Below are 27,618 nucleotides of genomic sequence, written 5' to 3'. Positions count from 1 at the left end.
CTGCTCCCAAAATGAGAAAACATAGGAGCGCAGGTGTCACGTATGTAACCCAATAGAGAGCGTGGAAAATCACATAGCATTTTTAGAGGAGATATACTGTATAATTTACGGCTCTGAGTTGGCTGCCTGCCCAGGATACTGTAACACGGGAAGGCAGCAAGCCACCATCCCGAATTCCTGTCCACCCCAAACCCCCATAGTCCTGCTGTTTATGCAACCTGAAGAATCCATAAGTCTGATCTCATACATAGGACCCCCTCTGCCCCCCCACCCCACCCACGATCCTAACACCATATAAGATTATCGACAGGAGCTGGGTAACAAGAAATGGTAACAGGGCGAGATGACAATGGGGGCTGGAAATTCGAGAGATAGCCGGCTCTTAATGAACAGTTTTGGCGCCGCGGTGTCTTAAATGTAACCTGTTGGGGCCTCGCTAATGACTATGTAGGAAACGGTCGTTAAAATGGAACAAGGATCGAGCTGAATGGAGTTCTATCTGTATGAGATTACCAAAAGAACGAAGGAAAGCGAGACTGTGCCCCCAGGAGAGGACCTGGGATGGGATGGACAGAAGAGAGGTCCCAGGATGAGATGGGCAGTAAACAGAGGTCCTAGGATGTGATGGACAAAAAAGAGGACATGGGATGGGATTGACAAAAAAGAGAGGTCCCAGGATGGGATGGACAGAAGAAAGGTCCTGCAATGAGATGGACAGAAAAGAGAGGTCCCAGGATGGGATGGACAGAAGAAAGAGAGGTTCCGAGATAGGATAGACAGGAAAGAGAGGTCAATGATTGGATGGACAGAAATGAAAGGTCCAGGATGGGATGGACATAAAAAAGAGGTCTTGGGATGTGATAGACAGAAGCCAGAGGTCCCAAGATGGGATGGACAAAAGAGAGAGCGGTTCCAAGATAGGATGGACAGGAAAGAGAGGTCATTGATGTGATGGACAGAAAAGGGGTCTTGAGATCGGATAGAAAGTAGCGAGAGGTTCTTGGATGGGCTGGACAGAAGAGAGAGGTCCTATGATGGGATGGACAGAAGAGAGAGGTCCTAGGATGGGATGGACAGAAGAGAGAGGTCCTAGGATGGGATGGACAGAAGAGAGAGGTCCTAGGATGGGATGGACAGAAGAGAGAGGTCCTAGGATGGGATGGACAGAAGAGAGAGGTCCTAGGATGGGATGGACAGAAGAGAGAGGTCCTAGGATGGGATGGACAGAAGAGAGAGGTCCTAGGATGGGATGGACAGAAGAGAGAGGTCTTTGAATGGAAAGAATAAGAGCGTATCCTCGAGTAGATGGAAGTCGCTCTATATGCTGGGTCATAAACCAACAAGAAAGTGTCCACAGGAGTCCTAGGATGGGATGAAGAGTGCAGTGATGGAATTGAATCTCCTGAAGCTTGTGGAGAAGACCCCTCAAGGAGTTCATAGTCTTTAATTTTGGACCCTACAATCTTTTTAGGCAGTCATCGATATTAGACCCCATTTACATCACAGTTTATGCACATCCATGTTATCTCACTTGATGCACGCCAGTCCATAGTCATCTGTAGGTAACCAGAAGACCCTCTCCATATCCAGGTGAAGGAGATCCCTATGGATAACATGGTGGGAGCCATCCAGGATTGTTTACAGGAAGAGCACACAGTACATCCACTACCTAAGGCCCCATTCACAACACATTTTATGAATATGTCGCAGGTCTAGGTCGACAAGCCATCAAAAATATTTGCTGATGTATACTTTGATGTGTTGCTGGTCGGCCCATTGGCTAAAGGACCGGGGGCTTTTCCGTTTTTGCATTTTCGTTTTTTGCTCCTTTCCTTTAAAAAATCATTAATCTTTCAATTTTGCACCTAAAAATCCCTATTATGGCTTATTTTTTGCGCCACCAATTCTACTTTGTAATGACGTCAGTCATTTTGCCCAAAAATCTACGGTGAAACAGAAAAAAAATCATTGTGAGACAAAATTGAAAAAAAAAACGCTGTTTTGTAACTTTTGGGGGCTTCCGTTTCTACGTAGTACATTTTTTTGTAAAAATGACACCTTATCTTTATTCTGTAGGTCCATACGGTTAAAATGATCCCCTACTTATATAGGTTTGATTTTGTCGCACTTCTGGAAAAAATCATAACTTCATGCAGGAAAATTAATACGTTTAAAATTGTCATCTTCTGACCCCTATAACTTTTTTATTTTTCCGTGTATGGGGCGGTATGAGGGCTCATTTTTTGCGCCGTGATCTGAAGTTTTTAACGGTTTTTGCATTGATGGGACTTATTGATCGCTTTTTATTCATTTTTTCATGATATAAAAAGTGACCAAAAATGCACTGTTTTGGACTTTGGAATTTTTTTGCGCCTACGCCATTGACCGTGCGGTTTAATTAACGATATATTTTTATAATTCGGACATTTCCGCACACGGTGATACCATATATGTTTATTTTTATTTACACTGTGTTTCTTTTTAAGGGAAAAGGGGGGTGATTCAAACTTTTAATAGGGGAGGAGTTAAATGATCTTTATTCCCTTTTTTTTTCACTTTTTTTTTTGCAGTGTTATAGGTCCCATAGGGACCTATAACACTGCACACACTGATCATTGTTATCCCATAGGGACCTATAACACTGCACACACTGATCTCTTATACTGATCATTGTTATCCCATAGGGACCTATAACACTGCACACACTGATCTCCTATACTGATCATTGTTATCCCATAGGGACCTATAACACTGCACACACTGATCTCTTATACTGATTATTATTATTATCCCATAGGGACATATAACACTGCACACACTGATCTCTTATACTGATCATTATTATCCCATAGGGACCTATAACACTGCACACACTGATCTCTTATACTGATCATTGTTATCCCATAGGGACCTATAACACTGCACACACTGATCATTGTTATCCCATAGGGACCTATAACACTGCACACACTGATCATTGTTATCCCATAGGGACCTATAACACTGCACACACTGATCTTTTACATTGATCAGTGGTTTCTCATAAGAAACCAGTGATCGATGATTCTGCCGCTTGACTGCCCATGCCTGGATCTCAGGCACTGAGCAGTCATTCGGCGATCGGACAGCGAGGAGGCAGGTAGGGACCCTCCGGCTGTCCTGTAAGCTGTTCGGGATGCCGCGATTTCGCCGCGCCTATCCCGAACAGCCCACTGAGCTAACCGGCATACTTTCACTTTAGACGCGGCTTTCAACTTTGAATGCCGCGTTTAAAGGGTTAATAGCGCGCGGCACCGCGATCAATGCCGCGCGCTATTAGCCACGGGTCCCGGCCGTTGTTAGAGGCCGGGCCCGACCCGCTACGACGCGGGCCCCGCCATGGCCCCGCGTTATAGATCGGCAGCGGACACATAACGTTCCAGTACGTCATGTGTCCTTAAGGGGTTAATGGACCAAATTCATTCTTATAGGTGTCTACATTCCATCCATTTACCAAACCACAGGATATGTTTGGGAAATGGGTCAGCCTGCAACACGTCACGGTATATGTTGGCAAACCTTTTTGACGGCTTGCTGATGTATATCTGCAGCGTACGCATATTGTGTGATGTGAAGGGGGCCTTAGAGGGCAGAAGTACTGTAGGTTGTTGTAAATAAACTCTTCCTGTAAAATAATCCCGTCTGGATCGCCAAAATGTCATCCATAATGATTTAAGGCATCTCTAGAGCCTGATGTCTTCAGATGTTGTGTATATTTATTTATTTATTTATTTTCAGGCTGATACGATTACAGTTCCTCATTTGTATAGTTTCCGTCATGTTTTACTTTATTTATTTGTTATTTTTTTACTTTTTTGGAGAGAAAAAAATATTTAAATGGGAAAGGTCAGACTTTTTTTTTTGCAGTGTTATAGGTCCCATAGGGACCTATAACACTGCACACACTGATCATTGTTATCCCATAGGGACCTATAACACTGCACACACTGATCTCTTATACTGATCATTGTTATCCCATAGGGACCTATAACACTGCACACACTGATCTCCTATACTGATCATTGTTATCCCATAGGGACCTATAACACTGCACACACTGATCTCTTATACTGATTATTATTATCCCATAGGGACATATAACACTGCACACACTGATCTCTTATACTGATCATTATTATCCCATAGGGACCTATAACACTGCACACACTGATCTCTTATACTGATCATTGTTATCCCATAGGGACCTATAACACTGCACACACTGATCATTGTTATCCCATAGGGACCTATAACACTGCACACACTGATCATTGTTATCCCATAGGGACCTATAACACTGCACACACTGATCTTTTACATTGATCAGTGGTTTCTCATAAGAAACCAGTGATCGATGATTCTGCCGCTTGACTGCCCATGCCTGGATCTCAGGCACTGAGCAGTCATTCGGCGATCGGACAGCGAGGAGGCAGGTAGGGACCCTCCGGCTGTCCTGTAAGCTGTTCGGGATGCCGCGATTTCGCCGCGCCTATCCCGAACAGCCCACTGAGCTAACCGGCATACTTTCACTTTAGACGCGGCTTTCAACTTTGAATGCCGCGTTTAAAGGGTTAATAGCGCGCGGCACCGCGATCAATGCCGCGCGCTATTAGCCACGGGTCCCGGCCGTTGTTAGAGGCCGGGCCCGACCCGCTACGACGCGGGCCCCGCCATGGCCCCGCGTTATAGATCGGCAGCGGACACATAACGTTCCAGTACGTCATGTGTCCTTAAGGGGTTAATGGACCAAATTCATTCTTATAGGTGTCTACATTCCATCCATTTACCAAACCACAGGATATGTTTGGGAAATGGGTCAGCCTGCAACACGTCACGGTATATGTTGGCAAACCTTTTTGACGGCTTGCTGATGTATATCTGCAGCGTACGCATATTGTGTGATGTGAAGGGGGCCTTAGAGGGCAGAAGTACTGTAGGTTGTTGTAAATAAACTCTTCCTGTAAAATAATCCCGTCTGGATCGCCAAAATGTCATCCATAATGATTTAAGGCATCTCTAGAGCCTGATGTCTTCAGATGTTGTGTATATTTATTTATTTATTTATTTTCAGGCTGATACGATTACAGTTCCTCATTTGTATAGTTTCCGTCATGTTTTACTTTATTTATTTGTTATTTTTTTACTTTTTTGGAGAGAAAAAAATATTTAAATGGGAAAGGTCAGATAAAAAAAATGTTGTTACTGATGAAAGTTAAAGTCCTTTTGTGATATGGTTGCTTAAATTTTTTTGAATATTTAAAAAAGACAAAAACTCCTGCAAATCCCACTGCTAGGGGTCCCTATACCTACTGGGACACTAACCAGTCCTGCAGTGGCATCAGCTTGTCCATGGGTCATGGACAAGGCTGCATGAGGAGACACACGAATCACCTCCAACCACCACAAGGAAGGGACACGCCCCCTCCCACCACACACCAATCACCTCCCAACACCACAAGGAAGGGACACGCCCCCTCCCACCACACACCAATCACCTCCCAACACCACAAGGAAGGGACACGCCCCCTCCCACCACACACCAATCACCTCCCACCACCACAAGGGAGGGACACTCCCCCTCCCACCACTCACCAATCACCTCCCACCACAAAGGAAGGGACACGCCCCCTCCCACTACACACCAATCACCTCCCAACACCACAAGGAAGGGACACGCCCCCTCCCACCACACACGAATCACCTCCAACCACCACAAGGAAGGGACACGCCCCCTCCCACCACACACCAATCACCTCCAACCACCACAAGGAAGGGACACGCCCCCCTCCCACCACACACCAATCACCTCCCACCACCACAAGGGAAGTACACGTCCCCTCCCACCACACACCAATCACCTCCCACCACCACAAGGGAAGTACACGCCCCCTACCGCCACACACCAAGCACCTCCCACCACCAAAAAGGAAGTACACGCCCACTTTTTAAAAAAAAATTAACTGGTGCCAGAAAGTTAAACAGATTTGTAAATCAGTTCTATTAAAAAATCTTAATCCATCCAGTACTTGTCAGCTGCTGTATGCTCCACAAGAAGTACTTTTCTCTTTAAATATTCTTTCCAGTCTGACCACAGTGCTCTCTGCTGACACATCTGTCTCTGGCATGCTGGGAGTTGTAGTTTTGCAACAGCTGGAGGCACACTGGTTGGGAAACACTGTCATATGGAATATACATTAACAGGATGATTGAAGGAATTCTAATCATAACAAAATAATTTCATAAACAGCGCCACACCTGTCGATAGGTAGTGCGTGGTACTGCAGGTCAGCTCCTATGAAGTAAATGAGACTGATCTGCAATACCGTACACATCCTGAAGACAGATGCGGCGCTGTTTTTTTATTTTTTATTCTTTTTTAATAAAATTAACTGATTTTTAAATAAATCAATTATTGGGGTTTGGTAAATTATTCTTTTTTATGTTTTTTTTATTTTTTATTTTTTTTGGGGGGTGTTTGCTAGTACCATGGGAACTTTTGGCCCCTGTAAAATCGTGACATCACATGGCTAGAGAAGTAGTGGCTCATGATCGCCGCGAGAAATGCAACATGGTTGTTGCGGCAGTGTGACAATGTTTTTTTTTTCTTATGGGAATTGCTAGTATCATGGGAAATTTTGTCCTCCGTAAAATTGTGACCGTCACATGGCTGGAGAAGTAGCGATGGTGGGTCACCATCGCCGGGAGAATTCCAACACGGTCGTTGCGCCAGTGTGACGGCTGCTGTATCTCACCGTGAACAACCTGTCAGTGGGTCTGGTATTGCAGTAAATGCAACTGAGCTGCAATACCACATGCAACCTGTGAACATGTATGGCGCTGTCTTTACAAAAAGAAAAAAAAAGGGGCAGCCATGTTTTTCAAATCAATTAAGACTGCCCATCATGTCATGTGACTTCGCAAATATCCCGACATGGCTGTATCATGGTGGTATCCCAATGTCCGTGACCCTTTGTGTTTCGCTTTTTCCCGTAAGCCAAGTAATAGTTAGTTTGGTATCAGTGCCATTGTATGCCTCCCTAGGTTGGCGCACCGCCAGGTTAACACTTGCTTCTCAGTCTGTTTAATTAATGCTGCTTAAAAGCCGCCGCCGCCGCACGTTTGAGCCCGTACCCGTAGAGCCGCGCGGTTGACGAATAAAAAGAATGAGTGATTTATTTAGCTTCAGATAGGAGCGACTGTGCCCTACTTTGTGCCAACCCCCCTTTTAATTAGCCTCCCCGCTCGGCATGATGTAACTGAACCTGGGCTATTGCATTACCAGCCTCCTCTCGAGCGGGGCCCCCTAGGTGTACTAATTGCTAATTGCTGCGCGTTTGCTCTCTGCGGGGCCCGCGCTCCCCTCCGCTATGTGTTTTCTTTTTCTTAAAATGAAAAAGCTCATTAAGGTTAAACACTCCTTTCACGCCAGCGGTCGCGCTATCGATAATAATTAGCGCCTTCAGCACACCGGGGGCCGGCTCCTTTAAAATGGGCCATGACTGGCGACGCAGGGGACCGGGGGGGGGGGGGGGGGGGGCGGCGATGGTCGCCGACTGTCTGCGCTCAGATCTAGACCTAGACTACATTATATTGGTTTGAGTATTGTCGCCGGCTTCAAAAATTTCGCTGAACTCCTTTTGATTTGGTATCAGCGGGAATATAAGGTTCTGTTCACACTACGGGAATTCCTTCTACGGAATCGGAGCGAAGTGTCTGTGCAGACACAATGCGCTGTCCCATTCACTACAGCGCAGTCCCGGACCTTCCACCAGAAGATGAAACATGTTCCGAAGCAAATTCCTTGTGGAAAGTTCCGCGACCAAACGTTTGATGTGTAAACTGTGCAGCAGAATCCCATTGAAACCTATGGAAGGCTACTGTGAGCGGCATCCGCCCGGAATTTCCACAAGGAAATTTCCGTCGCGTGGACGGGGCCGTGTGGATTATTGGATTATTGGCAAAGGTAGAAACAAAGAGGGAGCTTTATCAAAACCTGTGCAGAGCAAAAGTTGACTAGTTGCCCATAGCAACCAATCAGTTTCACTTTTAAAAAGGCCTTTGAAAAATCTGGTTGCTATGGGCAACTGGTCAACGTTTCCACTGCTTAGGTTTTGACAAATCCCCCCTAAAGTTCTTTAAAGCGAAACCCCGATCATGGTCCGGCGGCCGGTTTACATCTACCGACAACTTCCTAGGCCGAGACTGAAGCGAGCTGTATACAGATTTGATAGCGGTCCTACGCAAGTTTACGGGACTTCCGGCGCGTCTGTATTCTGATCGCTTTAGTCTCGGGCTGCAAAGTAGTCGGCAGATGTAAACAGGTATTCTGCCGCTGGACCATCATCGGAGGGGCGCTTTTACTTCCTCAACATTAATAGAAGGAAAAAAACATCTTGGTTGCCCATAGCAACTAATCACAGGAAAGCTTTCATTTTCATTTTGCTTTGGTAAAATGAAAGCTGCGCTGTTATTGGTTGCTGTGGGCTAAAAGCTGAACTGTGATTGGTCGGTTGTTATGAGCTGAATGCGGAGTTGTGATTGGTTGTTGTGGGCTCAAAGGGGTACTCCACTGCCCCAGCGGACGCTGGGGCAGTGGAGTAACCCTTTAATGCTGAGCTGAGATTGGTTGTTATGAGCTGAATGCTGAGTTGTGATTGGTTGCTGTGGGCTGAATGCTGATCTGTGATTGGTTGCTAAGGGCAACAGGTAGAATCTTACTATAAGAGCACACTTACATGCGGAGGTAGCGGCCCCGGTGAGCGCTGTTTTGGGCTATGTTCACATCAGCGGTCCGGAGCTCCACTAAAGATGCTTATAACGGGGCTGCATGGAGGATGTCACAGTGGACACCAATGAATCCTGTCAGGTCTCGGGTTGCCACTTGGCTGGTATTTCGGCCACCCTGTCGGTATTCTTATAATAAAAACACCGGCTATGCAATGGTATTTATCCAACCAATCCTCCAACTCCGGAATGTTGCATCGTAACCTATACCAGTGTTTCCGAACCAGAGCGCCTCCAGCTATTGCAAAACTACAACTCCCACCATGCCCGGACAGCCGTTGGCTGTCCGGGCATGGTGGGAGTTGTAGTTTTGCAACAGCTGGAGAAAAAAAACTGATCTATACTATATACTACTATATAGTCCAACATGCTGGGAGTTGTAGTTTTCGTTTGGGGCAGCTGCTGAGCCACAGGCTGTATCAGGGTGTGGTGGCCCAGTACTGGAGGTGATACCCAGTGCTCCTCCTGTCCTGTCAGGCAGCCTCCTTCAGTGTCCCCACGTGATATGTCATGTGATTGTTACCCAGGAGGTACCAATGACCATGTGATCCCAAGAGTGACCTATGGGCTCCCTGCTAGTCTCCCCCATATAAGCCCTGGGTGGAGCTTCTCTCTCTTTGAGCTCTGCTCTTCTGCTGAGGTCCAGTGCAGTCTTGTCTAGTCTGTGTGTCCAAAGTGTTGGAGACCTCAAAGTCCAGTCCTGCAGCCGCCATCAAGTCAAGTAAGATAAAGTCACAGCTTTATGAGTCAAGTCAGTCCCTGTAATCTGTCAAGTCAGCGTGGTCTGCATTCAATTGTCCAGTCCTACCTCAAGTTCCAGCAAGCCCTTAAAGGACAACTGCAGCGGTATGACAAATATCCCCTATCCACAGGATAGGGGATAAGTGTTTGATTGCGGAGGGTCCGACTGCTGGGACCCCCCCGCGATCTCGCTAACGTGGCGCTGCCATTAGCGCTCATGGTGAGCGCTAAATCGCGTAGCGTCGACGTAGAGGTCGACGGTGATGCCCCGTCTCCTCCTCGTCCCCATACAGTTCTATGGGGGAGACGGGGAGGCACGAACGCTGCCTCCCCGCCTCTCCCATAGAGATGTATGGAGGAGGCGTGTCGGCTGCAACGTCATGCTGTGGCCGGCACGCCCCCTGCACGGGACAGCCGCGGCCCCGTACAGGATATCACAGGGGGTCCCAGCGGTCGGAGCCCCCCCCCCTCCCCGCGATCAAACACTTATCCCTTATCGTGTGGATAGGGGATAAGTGTTAATCACGCTGCAGATGTCCTTTAAAGGGGTATTCCAGGAAAAAACTTTTTTTTTTATATCAACTGGCTCCAGAAAGTTAAACATTTTTGTAAATTACTTCTATTAAGAAATCTTAATTCTTTCAATAATTATCAGCTGCTGAAGCTGAGTTGTTGTTTTCTGTCTGGCAACAGTGCTCTCTGCTGACATCTCTGCTTGTCTCGGGAACTGCACAGAGTAGAAGAGGTTTGCTATGGGGATTTGCTTCTAAACTGGGCATTTCCCGAGACAGGTGTCATCAGAGAGCACTTAGACAGAAAAGAACAACTCAACTTCAGCAGCTCATAAGTACTGAAAGGATTAAGATTTTTTAATAAAAGTAATTTAAAAATCTGTTTAACTTTCTGGAGCCAGTTGATATATAAAAAAAAGTTTGTTCCTGGATAACCCCTTTAAGGTCTCTGCATCACTGGTCACCTCCTTGAGCCTTGGCTAAACTCTACAGACTTTACCAACTGTCTACCGTTGTCCGTAACTTTAACGCCTTTATTGCCCCCGTGCCTCTCCCAGGATCCAACGGTATACCTTCAGGTGGTTATAGGCTAAACCACACCCTGGCGTCACGAATACAATCCATCCATCTATTTCCAATAGTCTGAAAAGTCCAATAGTCTAGAAAAATAACAACTAATCCTAAACACAAAGCAGGACCCCCCTGTCACCTGCGGTCCAGTCCTGGTGGTCAGTCACTGGCAGAGAAGAACTTCCAGAGTATCTAATGCCAGACACATTGTATCGATTTATTACAGTAACATTCCTTCTCTCTGGATTGATTATTTCAGATCTGAGTGATCGTTCTGAATAGGAAGAATCCTGATGTATGTAGGCGCTGTGATTGTGATGGAGGAAGGGGGCGCTCTTGGGTGGAGAGATCTTTCCAGGGCTGCTGATGTAGTCGCTCCGGCCAGGAACCCCCTCCCCTCCGGGTGACACCGCATTGTCCTCGGATGAACCGTCACTTTTCTCTATACCCTCCAGCTATTGTCTTCATATTGTATCTATAGAGAGCGGCAGCGATGAATACATAGTGTGAGCTCCTATTGGTTAGTGAGTACGGATAATGGCGGGGGAGGTGGTCTACGCCTGGATGAAGATTCCTACTGCAAGAGCATAGGACATACACATATATACTGTCTATATACCATGCTGTCCATTATAAGGATACTGCAAGCCACAGGTGAATTGTGTGACCACATATAAGCACAAGGCTGTAGATTCTATGTAGTGCACTCCCAGGCTGCTGCAGAACCTCTTTATGATAAAGTACATTATATATGTATGTATGTGTGTGTATCTTCTCATATCTATCTATCTTATATCTCTCATATCTATCTTCTAACATATCTATTTCATATCCGTCTTTTTATTTATCTAATTACGAAAAAGTCCAGCAGCACTCCAGTTTCCGGTGAATTAGAAGTGGTCTTTATCCATCCTGTGTACAAGCAGCTATGTTTCGGCTCTCACACAACCAATATCAAGGGCTTAATAATGGCCGAAATGTAGCTGCTTGTACACAGGATGAATAAAGACCACTTCTAATTCACCTAAAACTGGAGTGCTGCTGGACTTTTTCGTATTCAGCTAATGGTGAGCCTTTCGACCCAGGCTTCTAACAGCTTGCACCCACATAAAGACTTTTTCTAGGAGTGCGGTTCTCCTACAGTTTTTATCTGTCTATCTATCTATCTCATATATATCTATATCATATCCATCTATATCATATCTATCTATCTCACATCTATCTATCTATCTCATATCTATCTCATATCTATCTCATATCTATCTATCTCATATCTATCTCATATCTATCTCATATCTATCTATCTCATATCTATCTCATATCTATCTATCTCATATCTATCTATCTCATATCTATCTCATATCTATCTCATATCTATCTATCTATCTATCTCATATCTATCTATCTCATATCTATCTCATATCTATCTCATATCTATCTATCTCATATCTATCTCATATCTATCTCATATCTATCTATCTATCTATCTATCTCATATCTATCTATCTCATATATATCTATATCATATCCATCTATCTCATATCTATCTATCTATCTATCTATCTATCTCACATCTATCTATCTATCTCATATCTATCTCATATCTATCTCATATCTATCTATCTCATATCTATCTATCTCATATCTATCTCATATCTATCTATCTCATATCTATCTATCTCATATCTATCTATCTCATATCTATCTATCTATCTCATATCTATCTATCTATCTCAAATCTATCTCATATCTATCTATCTATCTCATATCTATCTATCCATCTCATATCTATCTATCTATCTATCCCATATCTATCTATCTATCTCATATCTATCTATCTATCTATCCCATATCTATCTATCTATCTATCTATCCCATATCTATCTATCTATCTATCTATCCCATATCTATCTATCTATCTATCTCATATCTATCTATCTCATATCTATCTATCTCTCATATCTATCTATCTATCTATCTCAAATCTATCTCATATCTATCTATCTATCTCATATCTGTCTATCTATCTATCTCATATCTATCTCATATCTATCTATCTATCCCATATCTATCTATCTATCTCAAATCTATCTCATATCTATCTCATATCTATCTATCTCATATCTATCTATCTCATATCTATCTCATATCTATCTATCTATCTCATATCTATCTATCTATCTATCTCAAATCTATCTCATATCTATCTATCTATCTATCTCAAATCTATCTCATATCTATCTATCTATCTCATATCTATCTCATATACATCTATCTATCTATCTATCCCATATCTATCTATCTCATATCTATCTATCTCATATCTATCTATCTCATATCTATCTCATATCTATCTATCTATCTCATATCTATCTATCTATCTATCTCAAATCTATCTCATATCTATCTATCTATCTCAAATCTATCTCATATCTATCTATCTATCTATCTCATATCTATCTATCTCATATCTATCTATCTCATATCTATCTATCTCATATCCATCTATCTATCCCATATCTATCTATCTATCTATCTCATATCTATCTATCTCATATACATCTATCTATCTATCCCATATCTATCTATCTCATATCTATCTATCTCATATCTATCTATCTCATATCCATCTATCTATCCCATATCTATCTATCTATCTATCTCATATCTATCTATCTCATATCTATCTATCTCAAATCTATCTTATATCTATCTATCTATCTATCTCATATCTATCTATCTATCTCATATCTATCTATCTATCTATCTATCTATCTCATATCCATCTATCTGTAAAAGCTGATTTTCCTCCTGCCATCTTGTACTCCAGACCGTTGTACATGCCCCTATGGGGTACTTGCTCTTGGACAGTACAGTGTATGATCATAGCCCTGGGGGTACATTGATGTAACTTGTTACAATACTTCTAGAGGCCCTGGGGTACTTGCCCCTTTTGCCCTATGGTGATCCTCTCCGCCATGATGGTGCCCACCGTCTGTATTGTCTCTTGGTTCTCGGCTCTGCCCATCCCCTCTGCCCTGTAGTGAACCCACGGCCTGTCCCAGAATAGCCAGACGCAGCAGGATTTCCTGAGCTTCCGCCATTCCTTCCTCTTCCCCTCAATCACAGCTCGTCTTCCTGAAGACGCATCTCTCCTGCCGCCCCGCCTTCCTGAGGGGTCTTGGCACCCGGCGGGCCGCACACTGCTGGTTATGTAATGTGCTGGCAGGTCCCAGGGCCTCATCTGTCTGCATTCTCACAAGCTGCTTCAAGTGTCTGTAGGATCCATAACATAGAGAGGATGGCCGGTCAGACGGATCAGGGGACGCACCCCGCGTAGGGTCGTCACCTGGTGGTATTTTACTGGCACAGCTGGTATTTTGGCCACCCTGACGGTATTCTTATTATAATGCAATGGCCGGGATTTATCCAACCAATCCTCAAACTCCTGGAATGTTCCACCATTACCTATACCGGTATTTCCCAACCAGAGCGCCTCCAGCTGTTGCAAAACTACAACTCCCAGCATGCCCGGACAGCCAACGGCTGTCCGGGCATGCTGGGAGTTGTAGTTTTACCACAGCTGGAGGCACCCCTGGTTGGGAAACACTAACCTATACTTTATACTACTATATAGTCCAACATGCTGGGAGTTGTAGTTTTGCAACAGCTGGAGGCACCCCTGGTTGGGAAACACTAACCTATACTTTATACTACTATATAGTCCAACTTACTGGGAGTTGTAGTTTTGCAACAGCTGGAGGCACCCCTGGTTGGGAAACACTGACCTATACTTTATACTACTATATAGTCCAACATGCTGGGAGTTGTAGTTTTACCACAGCTGGAGGCACCCCTGGTTGGGAAACACTGACCTATACTTTATACTACTATATAGTCCAACATGCTGGGAGTTGTAGTTTTGCAACATCTGGAGGCACCCCTGGTTGGGAAACACTGGTCTATGCTATACACTACTATATAGTCCAACATGCTGAAAGTTATAGTTTTACAACAGCTGGAGGCACCCTGGTTGGGAAACACTGACCTATACTATATACTACTATATAGACCAACATGCAGGGAGTTGTAGTTTTGCAACAGCTGGAGGCACCTTTGGTTGGGAAACATTGACCTATACTATATACTGCTATATAGTCCAACATGCTGGCAGTTGTAGTTTTGCAACAGCTGGAGGCACCCATGGTTGGGAAACACTGACCTATACTATATACTACTATATAGTGCAACATGCTGGGAGTTGTAGTTTTGCAACAGCTGGAGGTCCGCAGGTTGAAGACCACTGCTGTATAACACACCCTGTGTCCTTGTATATTGGTTTCCTTCTCCTTTAAGCCATTGTGGAGTGGGTGCATGTATTTGCCCCCCCATCCCCGATCCCGTTGTGTAATGTATTCCGCAGGCGTCTCCCGGGATTGCAGCAAATGCTTTTAGAAGATAGAAACTTACAGATTGGCATCTAATGAAATTTAGTATTTAAGTCCATTACAGTAAGTGGCTGTGTATGTGGGCGCCGCCGACACTCACCGGAGAGGGGGGGTCTCTTACCGGCTGTCTAATCTGCACTGCCTAGAATGGGGGGGGAAATAATTCCTATCGGATCTCAGTGTCTGCAGAGTCCTCCAAGAGTAGACACCCAGCTTTCCCAACCCCCTGAACAGAAGATCTACCTAGTTCTATGCTGATACATAGCCAGTGGACGTATCAATGTAGAGCTGTGGGGCTTCATTTCAATCCCCACACTCATTAGATTGTCAGCTTCTAGGATCAGAGCCGTATGCTGTTATATACATGAAGGTAGTGAGTGAAGTATAAGCAGTAATGTATACAGTATATGACCCAGTGCTGTGTACTGATGGGGGAGGGGGGCACCCGAACTACATGTCCCAGCCCTATACCGATATTTATGGACATTTATCAACGGGTTTAGTCAGGTTTTCTTTACTATAATTGTCGCAAAATTGTCGCAACTGCGACTACACGATTTTTCATGCGACATTTTGACTGGAAAGCGAGAAAAGCAAGTTTTCAAAAAATTAACTACGAAGTAATAATTTTAAAATGGACTACGGGTAGTCAGGTATTTATTAACTGCGACAGTCGCAATTGCGCAAAAAAAAGTCGCAACAGGGTTAAAAATTGACTAAATTTACTCCAGCTCAAACATGGAGCAGAAAAAGCTACTACCAAAGTAAAAAAGGAAAAATTGCTGACGTGAAAGAAAATGATCAACAGGCTGAAACCAGATGATAAATACGTCGCACATAAGCAAAAAAAAAGTAAGGAAAAAATTACTAAAAAAAAGAATACAGAAGCAAAGATTGATAAATGTCCCTCATTGTGTTTTTCCTTACAGAGAAAACTTCTGGCACCGATGATGATGTTCAGAAATCTGACATCTCATCCAGCAGCGGTGGAGTCATCGAGAAGGAGTCTCTGGGTCCTCTGCTCCTGGAGGTAACTGAGCCCCCCATGTATCTGTACAGTATATTGTTTATCTAGACTGTGGTCACTGTGTACATACATTACATTACTGATCCTGTACTGATCCTAAGTTATATCCTATATTATACTCCAGAGCTGTACTCACTATTCTGCTGGTGAGATCACTGTGTACATACATTACATTACTTATCCTGTACTGATCCTGAGTTATATCCTATATTATACTCCAGAGCTGTACTCACTATTCTGCTGGTGAGGTCACTGTGTACATACATTACATTACTTATCCTGTACTGATCCTGAGTTATATCCTGTATTATACTCCAGAGCTGTACTCACTATTCAGCTGGTGAGGTCATTGTGTACATACATTACATTACTTATCCTGTACTGATCCTGAGTTATATCCTGTATTATACTCCAGAGCTGTACTCACTATTCTGCTGGTGAGATCACTGTGTACATACATTACATTACTTATCCTGTACTGATCCTGAGTTATATCCTGTATTATACTCCAGAGCTGTACTCACTATTCTGCTGGTGAGGTCACTGTGTACATACATTACATTACTGATCCTGTACTGATCCTAAGTTATATCCTATATTATACTCCAGAGCTGTACTCACTATTCTGCTGGTGAGGTCACTGTGTACATACATTACATTACTTATCCTGTACTGATCCTGAGTTATATCCTGTATTATACTCCAGAGCTGTACTCACTATTCTGCTGGTGGGGTCACTGTGTACATACATTACATTACTTATCCTGTAATGATCCTGATTATATCCTGTATTATACTCCAGAGCTGTACTCACTATTCTGCTGGTGAGGTCACTGTGTACATACATTACATTACTTATCCTGTACTGATCCTGAGTTATATCCTGTATTATACTCCAGAGCTGCACTCACTATTCTGCTGGTGAGTTCACTGTGTACATGCATTACATTACTTATCCTGTACTGATCCTGAGTTATATCCAGTATTATACCCCAGAGCTGTACTCACTATTCTGCTGGTGAGGTCACTGTGTACATACATTACATTACTGGTCCTGTACTGATCCTGAGTTATATCCAGTATTATACCCCAGAGCTGCACTCACTATTCTGCTGGTGAGGTCACTGTGTACATACATTACATTACTTATCCTGTACTGATCCTGAGTTATATCCAGTATTATACCCCAGAGCTGCACTCACTATTCTGCTGGTGAGGTCACTGTGTACATACATTACATGTAGCAGTATGCCTTGTTACTTTGTATCACATCCCAGTCTGGATCCTATGCAGAAATAAACGTTGCTTAGCAACCAGCATCCTCAGCGAGTCACTTATGGCCACGTATACTGTGACTGACACGTCGGATCTGTCTGTGTCTCGGTGTCGCGCTGTCGGATTAGCGTCTGTAATGATGATCCAGGTATAGAAGGTCAGCCACATATCTTTAGATCAGTGTTTTGCAAACAATGTGCCTCCAGCTGTTGCAAAACTACATCTCCCAGCATGCCCGAACAGCCGAAGGCTGTTCGGGCATGCTGGGAGTTGTAGTTTTGCAACAGCTGGAGTCACCCTGTTTTGCAAAACACTGCTGTAGATAGAGAAGGGAGCCAACAGGTGCGTGGCAGGCGGCTGATATCGTATCTGTCCTTGAGTCACATATGTTGCCGTTTCCTTTTTAAGAGTAAAACCTGTGAGTGTCCTTGTGCGCTCCGGCAGTGTCGGCGATATTGTAACCTCTGTATCTCAGCCGGGAAGAACAGGTGTAGTCCCTCCTGTGCCGCCCTTCCACCTACAACGTGTCTGCCAGGACATTAGGCTACGTCTTTATAGAACATTAAATTTGCTACTTGCAGCCACATGTTTCCTTGTATCACAAAATGTGTTCATGTTCTTGTGTATTGGGGGGGGAGGGGGTCACATTAGGCACGTTTAGTGTTTACTTTTGATCATATCATGCACACTCCCCTCCAGCTCTATCTGTATACTGCTGCTGCTATCTCTATGGGATCAGGATATATAGTAGTTATACACCTCCTCTCCAGCTCTATCTGTATACTGCTGCTATCTCTATGGGATCAGGATATATAGTAGTTATACACCTCCCCTTCCAGCTCTATCTGTATACTGCTGCTAGATCTATGGGATCAGGATATATAGTAGTTATACACCTCCCCTCTAGCTCTATCTGTATACTGCTGCTATCTCTATGGGATCAGGATATATAGTAGTTATACACCTCCCCTCTAGCTCTATCTGTATACTGCTGCTATCTCTATGGGATCAGGATATATAGTGGTTATACACCTCCCCTCCAGCTCTATCTGTATACTGCTGCTATCTCTATAGGATCAGGATATATAGTAGTTATACACCTTCCCCCAGCTCTGTCTGTATACTACTGCTGCTATCTCTGTGGGATTAGGATATATTGTAGTTATACACTTCCCCTCCAGCTCTATCTGTATACTGCTGCTATCTCTTTGGGACCCGGATATATAGTAGTTCTACACCTTCCCCCAGCTCTATCTGTATACTGCTGCTATTTCTATGGGATCAGGATATATAGCAGTTATACACCTCCCGCAGCTCTATCTGTATACTGCTGCTATCTCTATGGGATCAGGATATATAGTAGTTATACCCCTCCCCTCCAGCTCTGTCTGTATACTGCTGCTATCTCTATGGGATCAGGATATATAGTAGTTCTTCACCTTCCCCCAGCTCTGTCTGTATACTGCTGCTATCTCTGTGGCATCAGAATATATTGTAGTTATACACTTCACCTCCAGGTCTATCTGTATACTGCTGCTATCTCTATGGGATCAGGATATATAGTAGTTATACACCTCCCCCAGCTCTATCTGTATACTGCTGCTATCTCTATGGGATCAGGATATATAGTAGTTATACACCTCCCCCAGCTCTATCTGTATACTGCTGCTATCTCTATGGAATCAGGATGTAAATTAGTTATACACCTCCCTTCCAGCTCTATCTGTATACTGCTGCTATCTTTATGGGATCAGGATATATAGTAGTTATACACTTCCCCCAGCTCTATCTGTATACTGCTGCAGTTATCTCTATGGGATAGTAGCTATACATCTCCCCTCCAGCTCTATCTGTATACTGCTGCTGCTATCTCTATGGGATAAGGATATATAGTAGTTACACATCTCCCCTTCCAGATCTATTGCTATACTGCTGCTGCTATCGCTGTAATATCAATATATATATATTGCCGAGCAGCTTTGCGTTGCAGACATTGGCCCTCATTTACTTAGAAAATCGGGTTGTAAGTCTATGTTGCTTTCTTACCCGATTGGTATTTATTATTATGTCGCATCCTGTTTGTCGCACGTGGGTTTTGTTGGTTTTGGTTTCCAACTCCTCTGAGTTGTCGGGAAAAATCCACAACAATTAAACAAATTCGGGTCTGAAAGCTTTATAAATACGTGGGAAAGCTCAGAAATGTCGGGTTACGCCCCTTTTTTTCGGGTTTTGGAGAATCCACATCGGGTCCGTCGGGGAAAAAATGTTGCATCGTGTCGCAGACTGGCACAGGATGATTGGGAAATGTCGCGGACAAAAAAAAAAAACGACAAAACAAGTCGGGTTTAGAATAGTAAATGAGGGCCAGTGGTGCCCATTGTGTCACCCATTGTACTTATATACAGATACTTCCCTTTACCTTGTACTCTGTTACGTTCCTGTGCCCCAGGAGCTTGCACTCTTTTCCCGCATATCAATAACACCAGTAGGTGTCAGAGGAAACCGTCCCGGCACGTGGAGCCTGCGGATTGTGTCTCCCGCCTGCACATTATTATTATTATTATTACTACACATGTAAATCCAGAATAATTGGAGCGGGATCAAATGTTGGAGTCACAAGAGCCGATCCTCGCGGCTCTGAACGCCAGGAGTCAACAGGAAGGTGCGTTATCAAATAGCTGCCGGGCAAGGCAATGCCAATCAGGGGTTGGCACAGAGCTACTGGCTTAAAGGGACAGCGACACCTTATTCTACACCATCTGACGGCCAATGTGAACGCATTCATGTAACAGTCCCATATTGCTCATTGTCAATATGTTTTATTCATTTAGTGAAGCAAAAACAGATCCCTCCAGGACAGCACAGGATAGAGCTGGCGCACAAGACTTCAAGGCAAAAGCAGATTTATTTTACCCGGCATGCAACGCGTTTCGCTGGATAACCAGCTTCATCAGGCATGAGGCTCACATGCCTGATGAAGCTGGTTATCCAGCGAAACGCGTTGCATGCCGGGTAAAATAAATCTGCTTTTGCCTTGAAGTCTTTTGCGCCAGCTCTATCCTGTGCTGTCCTGGAAGGATCTGTTTTTGCTTCACGTTGTGTTGCCAGGAGCGGCTGCCGAGTTTTCGCCCGTATAGGGTCTATGCCTACACCATTGTTGTACTTGGTCGCAGTACAACCGACATCGGTGAGCAATATTGCTTAAATTGTATCCGATTTATTTACGGTATCACACTAGGAGCGCCGTCTCCCTTTGTCTATAGTTGTTATTCATTTAGTGTCATTTTAAAGCAGCATTTCCCAACCGGAATACCTCCAGCTGTTGAAAAACTACTACAACTCCCAGCATGCCCAGACAGCCGAAGGCTTTCGGGGCATGCTGTGAGTTGTAGTTTTACAATGTGATACTTTAATACAGAGTAATGTGATACTTAGAAACAGTTTTTAAGTGTCATATTACAATTTCAGTTGTTGCAAAACTACAACTCCCAGCATGCCCAGACAGCTAAAATACTAGGAGTTGTAGTTTTGTAACAGCTGGAGGCATTCAGGCTGGGAAACACTGGTTTTAAGGTATTACATTATGCTGTTTTACATCGCAAAACTACAACTCCCAGCATGCCAAGACCGCCTTTGGCATGCTGGGATTTGTAGTTGTGCAACAGCTAGAGGCACCCTGGTTGAAAAACACTGCTTTAAAGTATCACATTGCAAAACTACAACGCCCAGCATGCCCGGACAGCCTTTGGCTGTCCGGGCATGCTGGGAGTTGTAGTTTTGCAACAGCTGGAGGCACACTGGTTGGAAAGGATTGAGGTCATGAATTATGTGGGGTGATAAAATAATAGCACCACCTAGAGGTCATGTATAATGTGGGGGTGGTAAAATAATAGCACCACCTAGAGGTCATGTATAATGTGGGGTAATAAAATAACAGCACCACCTAGAGGTCATGTATAATGTGAGGTGATAAAATAATAGCACCTCCTAGAGGTCATGTATAATGTGGGGGTGGTAAAATAATAGCACCTCCTAGAGGTCATGTATAATGTGGGGTGATAAAATAATAGCACCACCTAGAGGTCATGTATTATGTGGGGTGATTAAATAATAGCACCACCTAGAGGTCATGTATAATGTGGGATGATAAAATAATAGCACCACCTAGAGGTCATGTATAATGTGAGGTGATAAAATAATAGCACCACCTAGAGGTCATGTATAATGTGAGGTGATAAAATAATAGCACCACCTAGAGGTCATGTATAATGTGGGGTGATTAAATAATAGCACCACCTAGAGGTCATGTATAATGTGGGGTGATAAAATAATAGCACCTCCTAGAGGTCATGTATAATGTGGGGTGATTAAATAATAGCACCACCTAGAGGTCATGGATTATGTGAGGTGATAAAATAATAGCACCACCTAGAGGTCATGTATAATGTGGGGTGATAAAATAATAGCACCACCTAGAGGTCATGAATTATGTGAGGTAATAAAATAATAGCACCACCTAGAGGTCATGGATTATGTGAGGTGATAAAATAATAGCACCACCTAGAGGTCATGTATAATGTGGGGTAATAAAATAATAGCACCACCTAGAGGTCATGTATAATGTGGGATGATTAAATAATAGCACCACCTAGAGGTCATGTATAATGTGGGATGATTAAATAATAGCACCACCTAGAGGTCATGTATAATGTGGGATGATTAAATAATAGCACCACCTAGAGGTCATGTATAATGTGGGGTGATAAAATAATAGCACCACCTAGAGGTCATGTATAATGTGGAGGTAATAAAATAACAGCACCACCTAGAGGTCATGTATAATGTGGGGTAATAAAATAATAGCACCACCTAGAGGTCATGTATAATGTGGGGTAATAAAATAACAGCACCACCTAGAGGTCATGTCTAATGTGGGGGTGATAAAATAATAGCACCACCTAGAGGTCATGTATAATGTGGGGTGATAAAATAATAGCACCACCTAGAGGTCATGTATAATGTGGGGTGATAAAATAATAGCACCACCTAGAGGTCATGTATAATGTGAGGTGATAAAATAATAGCACCACCTAGAGGTCATGTATAATGTGGGGGTGATAAAATAATAGCACCACCTAGAGGTCATGTATAATGTGAGGTGATAAAATAATAGCACCACCTAGAGGTCATGTATAATGTGGGGTGAATAAATAATAGCACCACCTAGAGGTCATGTATAATGTGGGGTGGTAAAATAATAGCACCACCTAGAGGTCATGTATAATGTGGGGTGATGAAATAATAGCACCACCTAGAGGTCATGTATAATGTGGGGTGGTAAAATAATAGCACCACCTAGAGGTCATGTATAATGTGGGGTGATGAAATAATAGCACCACCTAGAGGTCATGTATAATGTGAGGTGATAAAATAATAGCACCACCTAGAGGTCATGTATAATGTGGGGTGGTAAAATAATAGCACCACCTAGAGGTCATGTATAATGTGAGGTGATAAAATAATAGCACCTCCTAGAGGTCATGTATAATGTGGGGTAATAAAATAATAGCACCACCTAGAGGTCATGTATAATGTGGGGTGATAAAATAATAGCACCACCTAGAGGTCATGTATAATGTGGGGTGATAAAATAATAGCACCACCTAGAGGCCATGTATAATGTGGGGTAATAAAATAACAGCACCACCTAGAGGTCATGTATAATGTGGGGGTAATAAAATAACAGCACCACCTAGAAGTCATGTATAATGTGGGGTGATGAAATAATGGCACCTCCTAGAGGTCATGTATAATGTGGGGTGATAAAATAATAGCACCACCTAGAGGTCATGTATAATGTGGGGTAATAAAATAATAGCACCTCCTAGAGGTCATGTATAATGTTAGGTGATAAAATAACAGCACCACCTAGAGGTCATGAATTATGTGGGGTAATAAAATAACAGCACCACCTAGAGGTCATGTATAATGTGGGGTAATAAAATAACAGCACCACCTAGAGGTCATGTATAATGTGGGGGTGGTAAAATAATAGCACCTCCTAGAGGTCATGTATAATGTGAGGTGATAAAATAATAGCACCACCTAGAGGTCATGTATGATGTGAGGTGATAAAATAATAGCACCACCTAGAGGTCATGTATAATGTGGGATGATGAAATAATAGCACCACCTAGAGGTCATGTATAATGTGGGGTGATAAAATAATAGCACCACCTAGAGGTCATGTATAATGTGGGGTGATGAAATAATAGCACCACCTAGAGGTCATGTATAATGTGGGGGTGATAAAATAATAGCACCACCTAGAGGTCATGTATAATGTGGGGTGGTAAAATAATAGCACCACCTAGAGGTCATGTATAATGTGGAGGTAATAAAATAATAGCACCACCTAGAGGTCATGTATAATGTGGAGGTAATAAAATAATAGCACCACCTACAGGTCATGTATAATGTGAGGTGATAAAATAATAGCACCACCTAGAGGTCATGTATAATGTGAGGTAATAAAATAATAGCACCACCTAGAGGTCATGTATAATGTGGGGTGATAAAATAATAGCACCACCTAGAGGTCATGTATAATGTGGGGTGATAAAATAATAGCACCACCTAGAGGTCATGTATAATGTGGGGTGATAAAATAATAGCACCACCTAGAGGTCATGTATAATGTGAGGTGATAAAATAATAGCACCACCTAGAGGTCATGTATAATGTGAGGTGATAAAATAATAGCACCACCTAGAGGTCATGTATAATGTGGGGTGATAAAATAATAGCACCACCTAGAGGTCATGTATAATGTGAGGTGATAAAATAATAGCACCACCTAGAGGTCATGTATAATGTGGGGTGATAAAATAATAGCACCACCTAGAGGTCATGTATAATGTGGGGTAATAAAATAATAGCACCACCTAGAGGTCATGTATTATGTGGGGTGGTAAAATAATAGCACCACCTAGAGGTCATGTATAATGTGAGGTGATAAAATAATAGCACCACCTAGAGGTCATGTATAATGTGGGGTGATAAAATAATAGCACCACCTAGAGGTCATGTATAATGTGAGGTGATAAAATAATAGCACCACCTAGAGGTCATGTATAATGTGAGGTGATAAAATAATAGCACCACCTAGAGGTCATGTATAATGTGGGGTGGTAAAATAATAGCACCACCTAGAGGTCATGTATAATGTGGGGTGATAAAATAATAGCACCACCTAGAGGTCATGTATAATGTGGGGTGATAAAATAATAGCACCACCTAGAGGTCATGTATAATGTGGGGTGATAAAATAATAGCACCACCTAGAGGTCATGTATAATGTGAGGTAATAAAATAATAGCACCACCTAGAGGTCATGTATAATGTGAGGTGATAAAATAATAGCACCACCTAGAGGTCATGTATAATGTGGGGTGATAAAATAATAGCACCACCTAGAGGTCATGTATAATGTGAGGTGATAAAATAATAGCACCACCTAGAGGTCATGTATAATGTGAGGTGATAAAATAATAGCACCACCTAGAGGTCATGGATTATGTGAGGTGATAAAATAATAGCACCACCTAGAGGTCATGTATTATGTGAGGTGATAAAATAATAGCACCACCTAGAGGTCATGTATAATGTGGGGTGATAAAATAATAGCACCACCTAGAGGTCATGGATTATGTGAGGTGATAAAATAATAGCACCACCTACAGGTCATGTATTATGTGAGGTGATAAAATAATAGCACCACCTAGAGGTCATGTATAATGTGAGGTGATAAAATAATAGCACCACCTACAGGTCATGTATTATGTGAGGTGATAAAATAATAGCACCACCTAGAGGTCATGTATAATGTGGGGTGATAAAATAATAGCACCACCTAGAGGTCAGCTGTCCGTGCATGCTAGGTGTTGTCATTTAGCAACAGCTGGAGGCACTCTAATTGGCAAGCATTGGCATAGATACACTGGCTCATTAGCCAGTATGGTATGTTCGGTATAGTATTACACACGATAGACTTAGATACACTGGGTCATCATACGGTATCACACCTAATCTGATTAGATACAGCGGTACATCAGACAGTGTCACACATGAAAAGCTTAGATATCCTGGCTAAGCAGACAGAATCACAGATATTAGGCTTAGATACACTGGGGAGATTTATCAACACCTGTCCAGAGGGAAAATTGCCCAGTTGCCCATAGCAACCAATCAGATCGCTGCTTTCACTTTTCACAAGGCCTCTGCAAAATGAAAGAAGCCATCTGATTGGTTGCTATGGGCAACTGGGCAACTTTTCCTCTGGACAGGTTTTGATAAATCTCCCCCTCCCCCTAGTCTCAACACACAGTATCGCACATGATAGGCTTAGATACACTTTCCTAGCAGACAGAATTGTGCATGATAGGCTTAGATACGCTGGCTCAGCAGACAGTATTGCATATGATAGGCTTAGATACACTGGGTCATCGAACAGTATCACACCTGATCTAATTAGATACATCAGCTCGGCAGTCAGTGTCCCACATGATAAGCTTAGATATTCTGGTTGAGCAGACAGTATCACACATGATAAGCTTAGATACAGTGTCTTAGCAGACAGGACCACACATTATTGGGTTAGATATACTGGCCCAGTAGACAGTATTAGACTTGATAAGCTTAGATACACCAGATAACTCTTGAAACACAGCTCGGTAGACATTTGTTGCATGTGATGGGCTTAGATACACCCGGCCATCAAACAGTATCACACCTGATCTAATTAGATACAGCAGCTCGACAGTCAGTGTCACACATGATAGGCTTCGATATCCTGGCTGAGCATACAGTATCACACATGACAGGCTCAGATACACTGCCTCAGCAGACAGCATTGCCTATGATAGGCTTAGATACACTGCCTAAGCACACAGTATCACACATGATAGCCTTAGATACAGTATCTCAGCAGACAGGACCACACGTTATAGGGTTAGATATACTGGCCCAGTAGACAGTATCACACTTGGTAAGATTAGATACACCAGATAACTCTTGAAACACAGCTCGGTAGACATTTTTTGCATGTGATGGGCTTAGATACTCTGCGGATCTTTGTTTCATGAAATTCACTACATATTGGGCAGTCTCTGTGTAGGTGTATCACTACTGTGGTCTCCTTAAAGGGGTACTCCACCCCTAGACATCTTATCCCCTATCCTTCGGATAGGGGATAAGATGTCTAGGGGTGGAGTACCCCTTTAAGGAGACCACAGCGGTGATACACCTACACAGAGACTGCCCAATATGTAGTGAATTTCATAAAACAAAGATCCGCAGAGTCTAGGGGCGGAGTACCCCTTTAAGTTGTATCACAAAAGAGAGGCTTAGCTATGACACTTTCCAGATTTTCTCTACCTATAACTGGAGGTGGAATCCTATAACATGACACATTTTGGGGGGCACCTACTTATGCCAGGCATCACCCCGGCCCTGTGCGGCCCCTGCGGTGCGGGGTGCGCTCCCTTAATGCCTCACATATACCCCGCTTCCCTTTGAACTCCCCACGCTGTCCCTTTGTTCTCTGCAGGAGTCGTGGGGTGAAATCTGTTTTATACTAGGACGGAGGAGGAATGCACATTCCTATAGAGGAATAAGAGACCATTTACTGGAATTGATGATTTAGAGACATTCTCCTGTCCACCCACACGGGCCCAGGTGGGAGACAATAGTGACCATGCTCCTGGGGGAGACAATAATAGGAGGGGGCGGTTATTACTAACACTGAGCTAAAGGGGGCGCCAGGGGACAGAGGGGAGAGATGTATGACGACTAGTGGGGCAGTGATCCATAGGACCGTCAGACTCCAGCTCTTATTATTCTGCGGATCGGCTGCCACTACTTTAATCTTGATTCTCAAGATATCAGTGACTAGCATGGCATTGTAGCAGTGGTGTACAGTCAGTCGATATCAGGATGGCAGAAATAGGGTTAATTGTATAATTCTCTAGACCCCAAGGTGAGTGGCAGCATGCAGGGAGTAGAAATGAGTATGGCAAACATAGGGTTAACGGTATAATTCTGCAGCCCCTGCGAAAATGCGGGGAATAGGTATTAGTTTGGCAGACATAGGGTTAACCATATAATCGCAACCCCTGCGAGCGGCAGGAAGTAGATATTAGCATGGCACACGTAGGGTTATCGG

General features: G+C 43.4%; 1 protein-coding gene across 9 annotated transcripts in view; it reads left to right on the top strand.

Moving 5' to 3' along the window:
- Positions 1 to 27,618, top strand: part of NCOA1 (nuclear receptor coactivator 1) — a 554,024-nt gene that overhangs the window by 419,554 nt on the left and 106,852 nt on the right. For all 9 annotated transcript variants that reach the window (XM_056563793.1, XM_056563794.1, XM_056563800.1 and 6 more), the window contains one exon: positions 16,024 to 16,124. In XM_056563793.1, coding sequence (XP_056419768.1) covers positions 16,024 to 16,124 — 101 coding nt within the window. The remainder of the gene's footprint in view (positions 1 to 16,023; positions 16,125 to 27,618) is intronic.

This window comes from Hyla sarda, chromosome 3 (genome assembly GCF_029499605.1).
Source record: "Hyla sarda isolate aHylSar1 chromosome 3, aHylSar1.hap1, whole genome shotgun sequence".
Classification (NCBI taxonomy): domain Eukaryota; kingdom Metazoa; phylum Chordata; class Amphibia; order Anura; family Hylidae; genus Hyla; species Hyla sarda.
The sequence above is the reverse complement of the archived record's forward strand: the minus strand, read 5'-3'. Positions and strand labels throughout refer to the sequence as shown.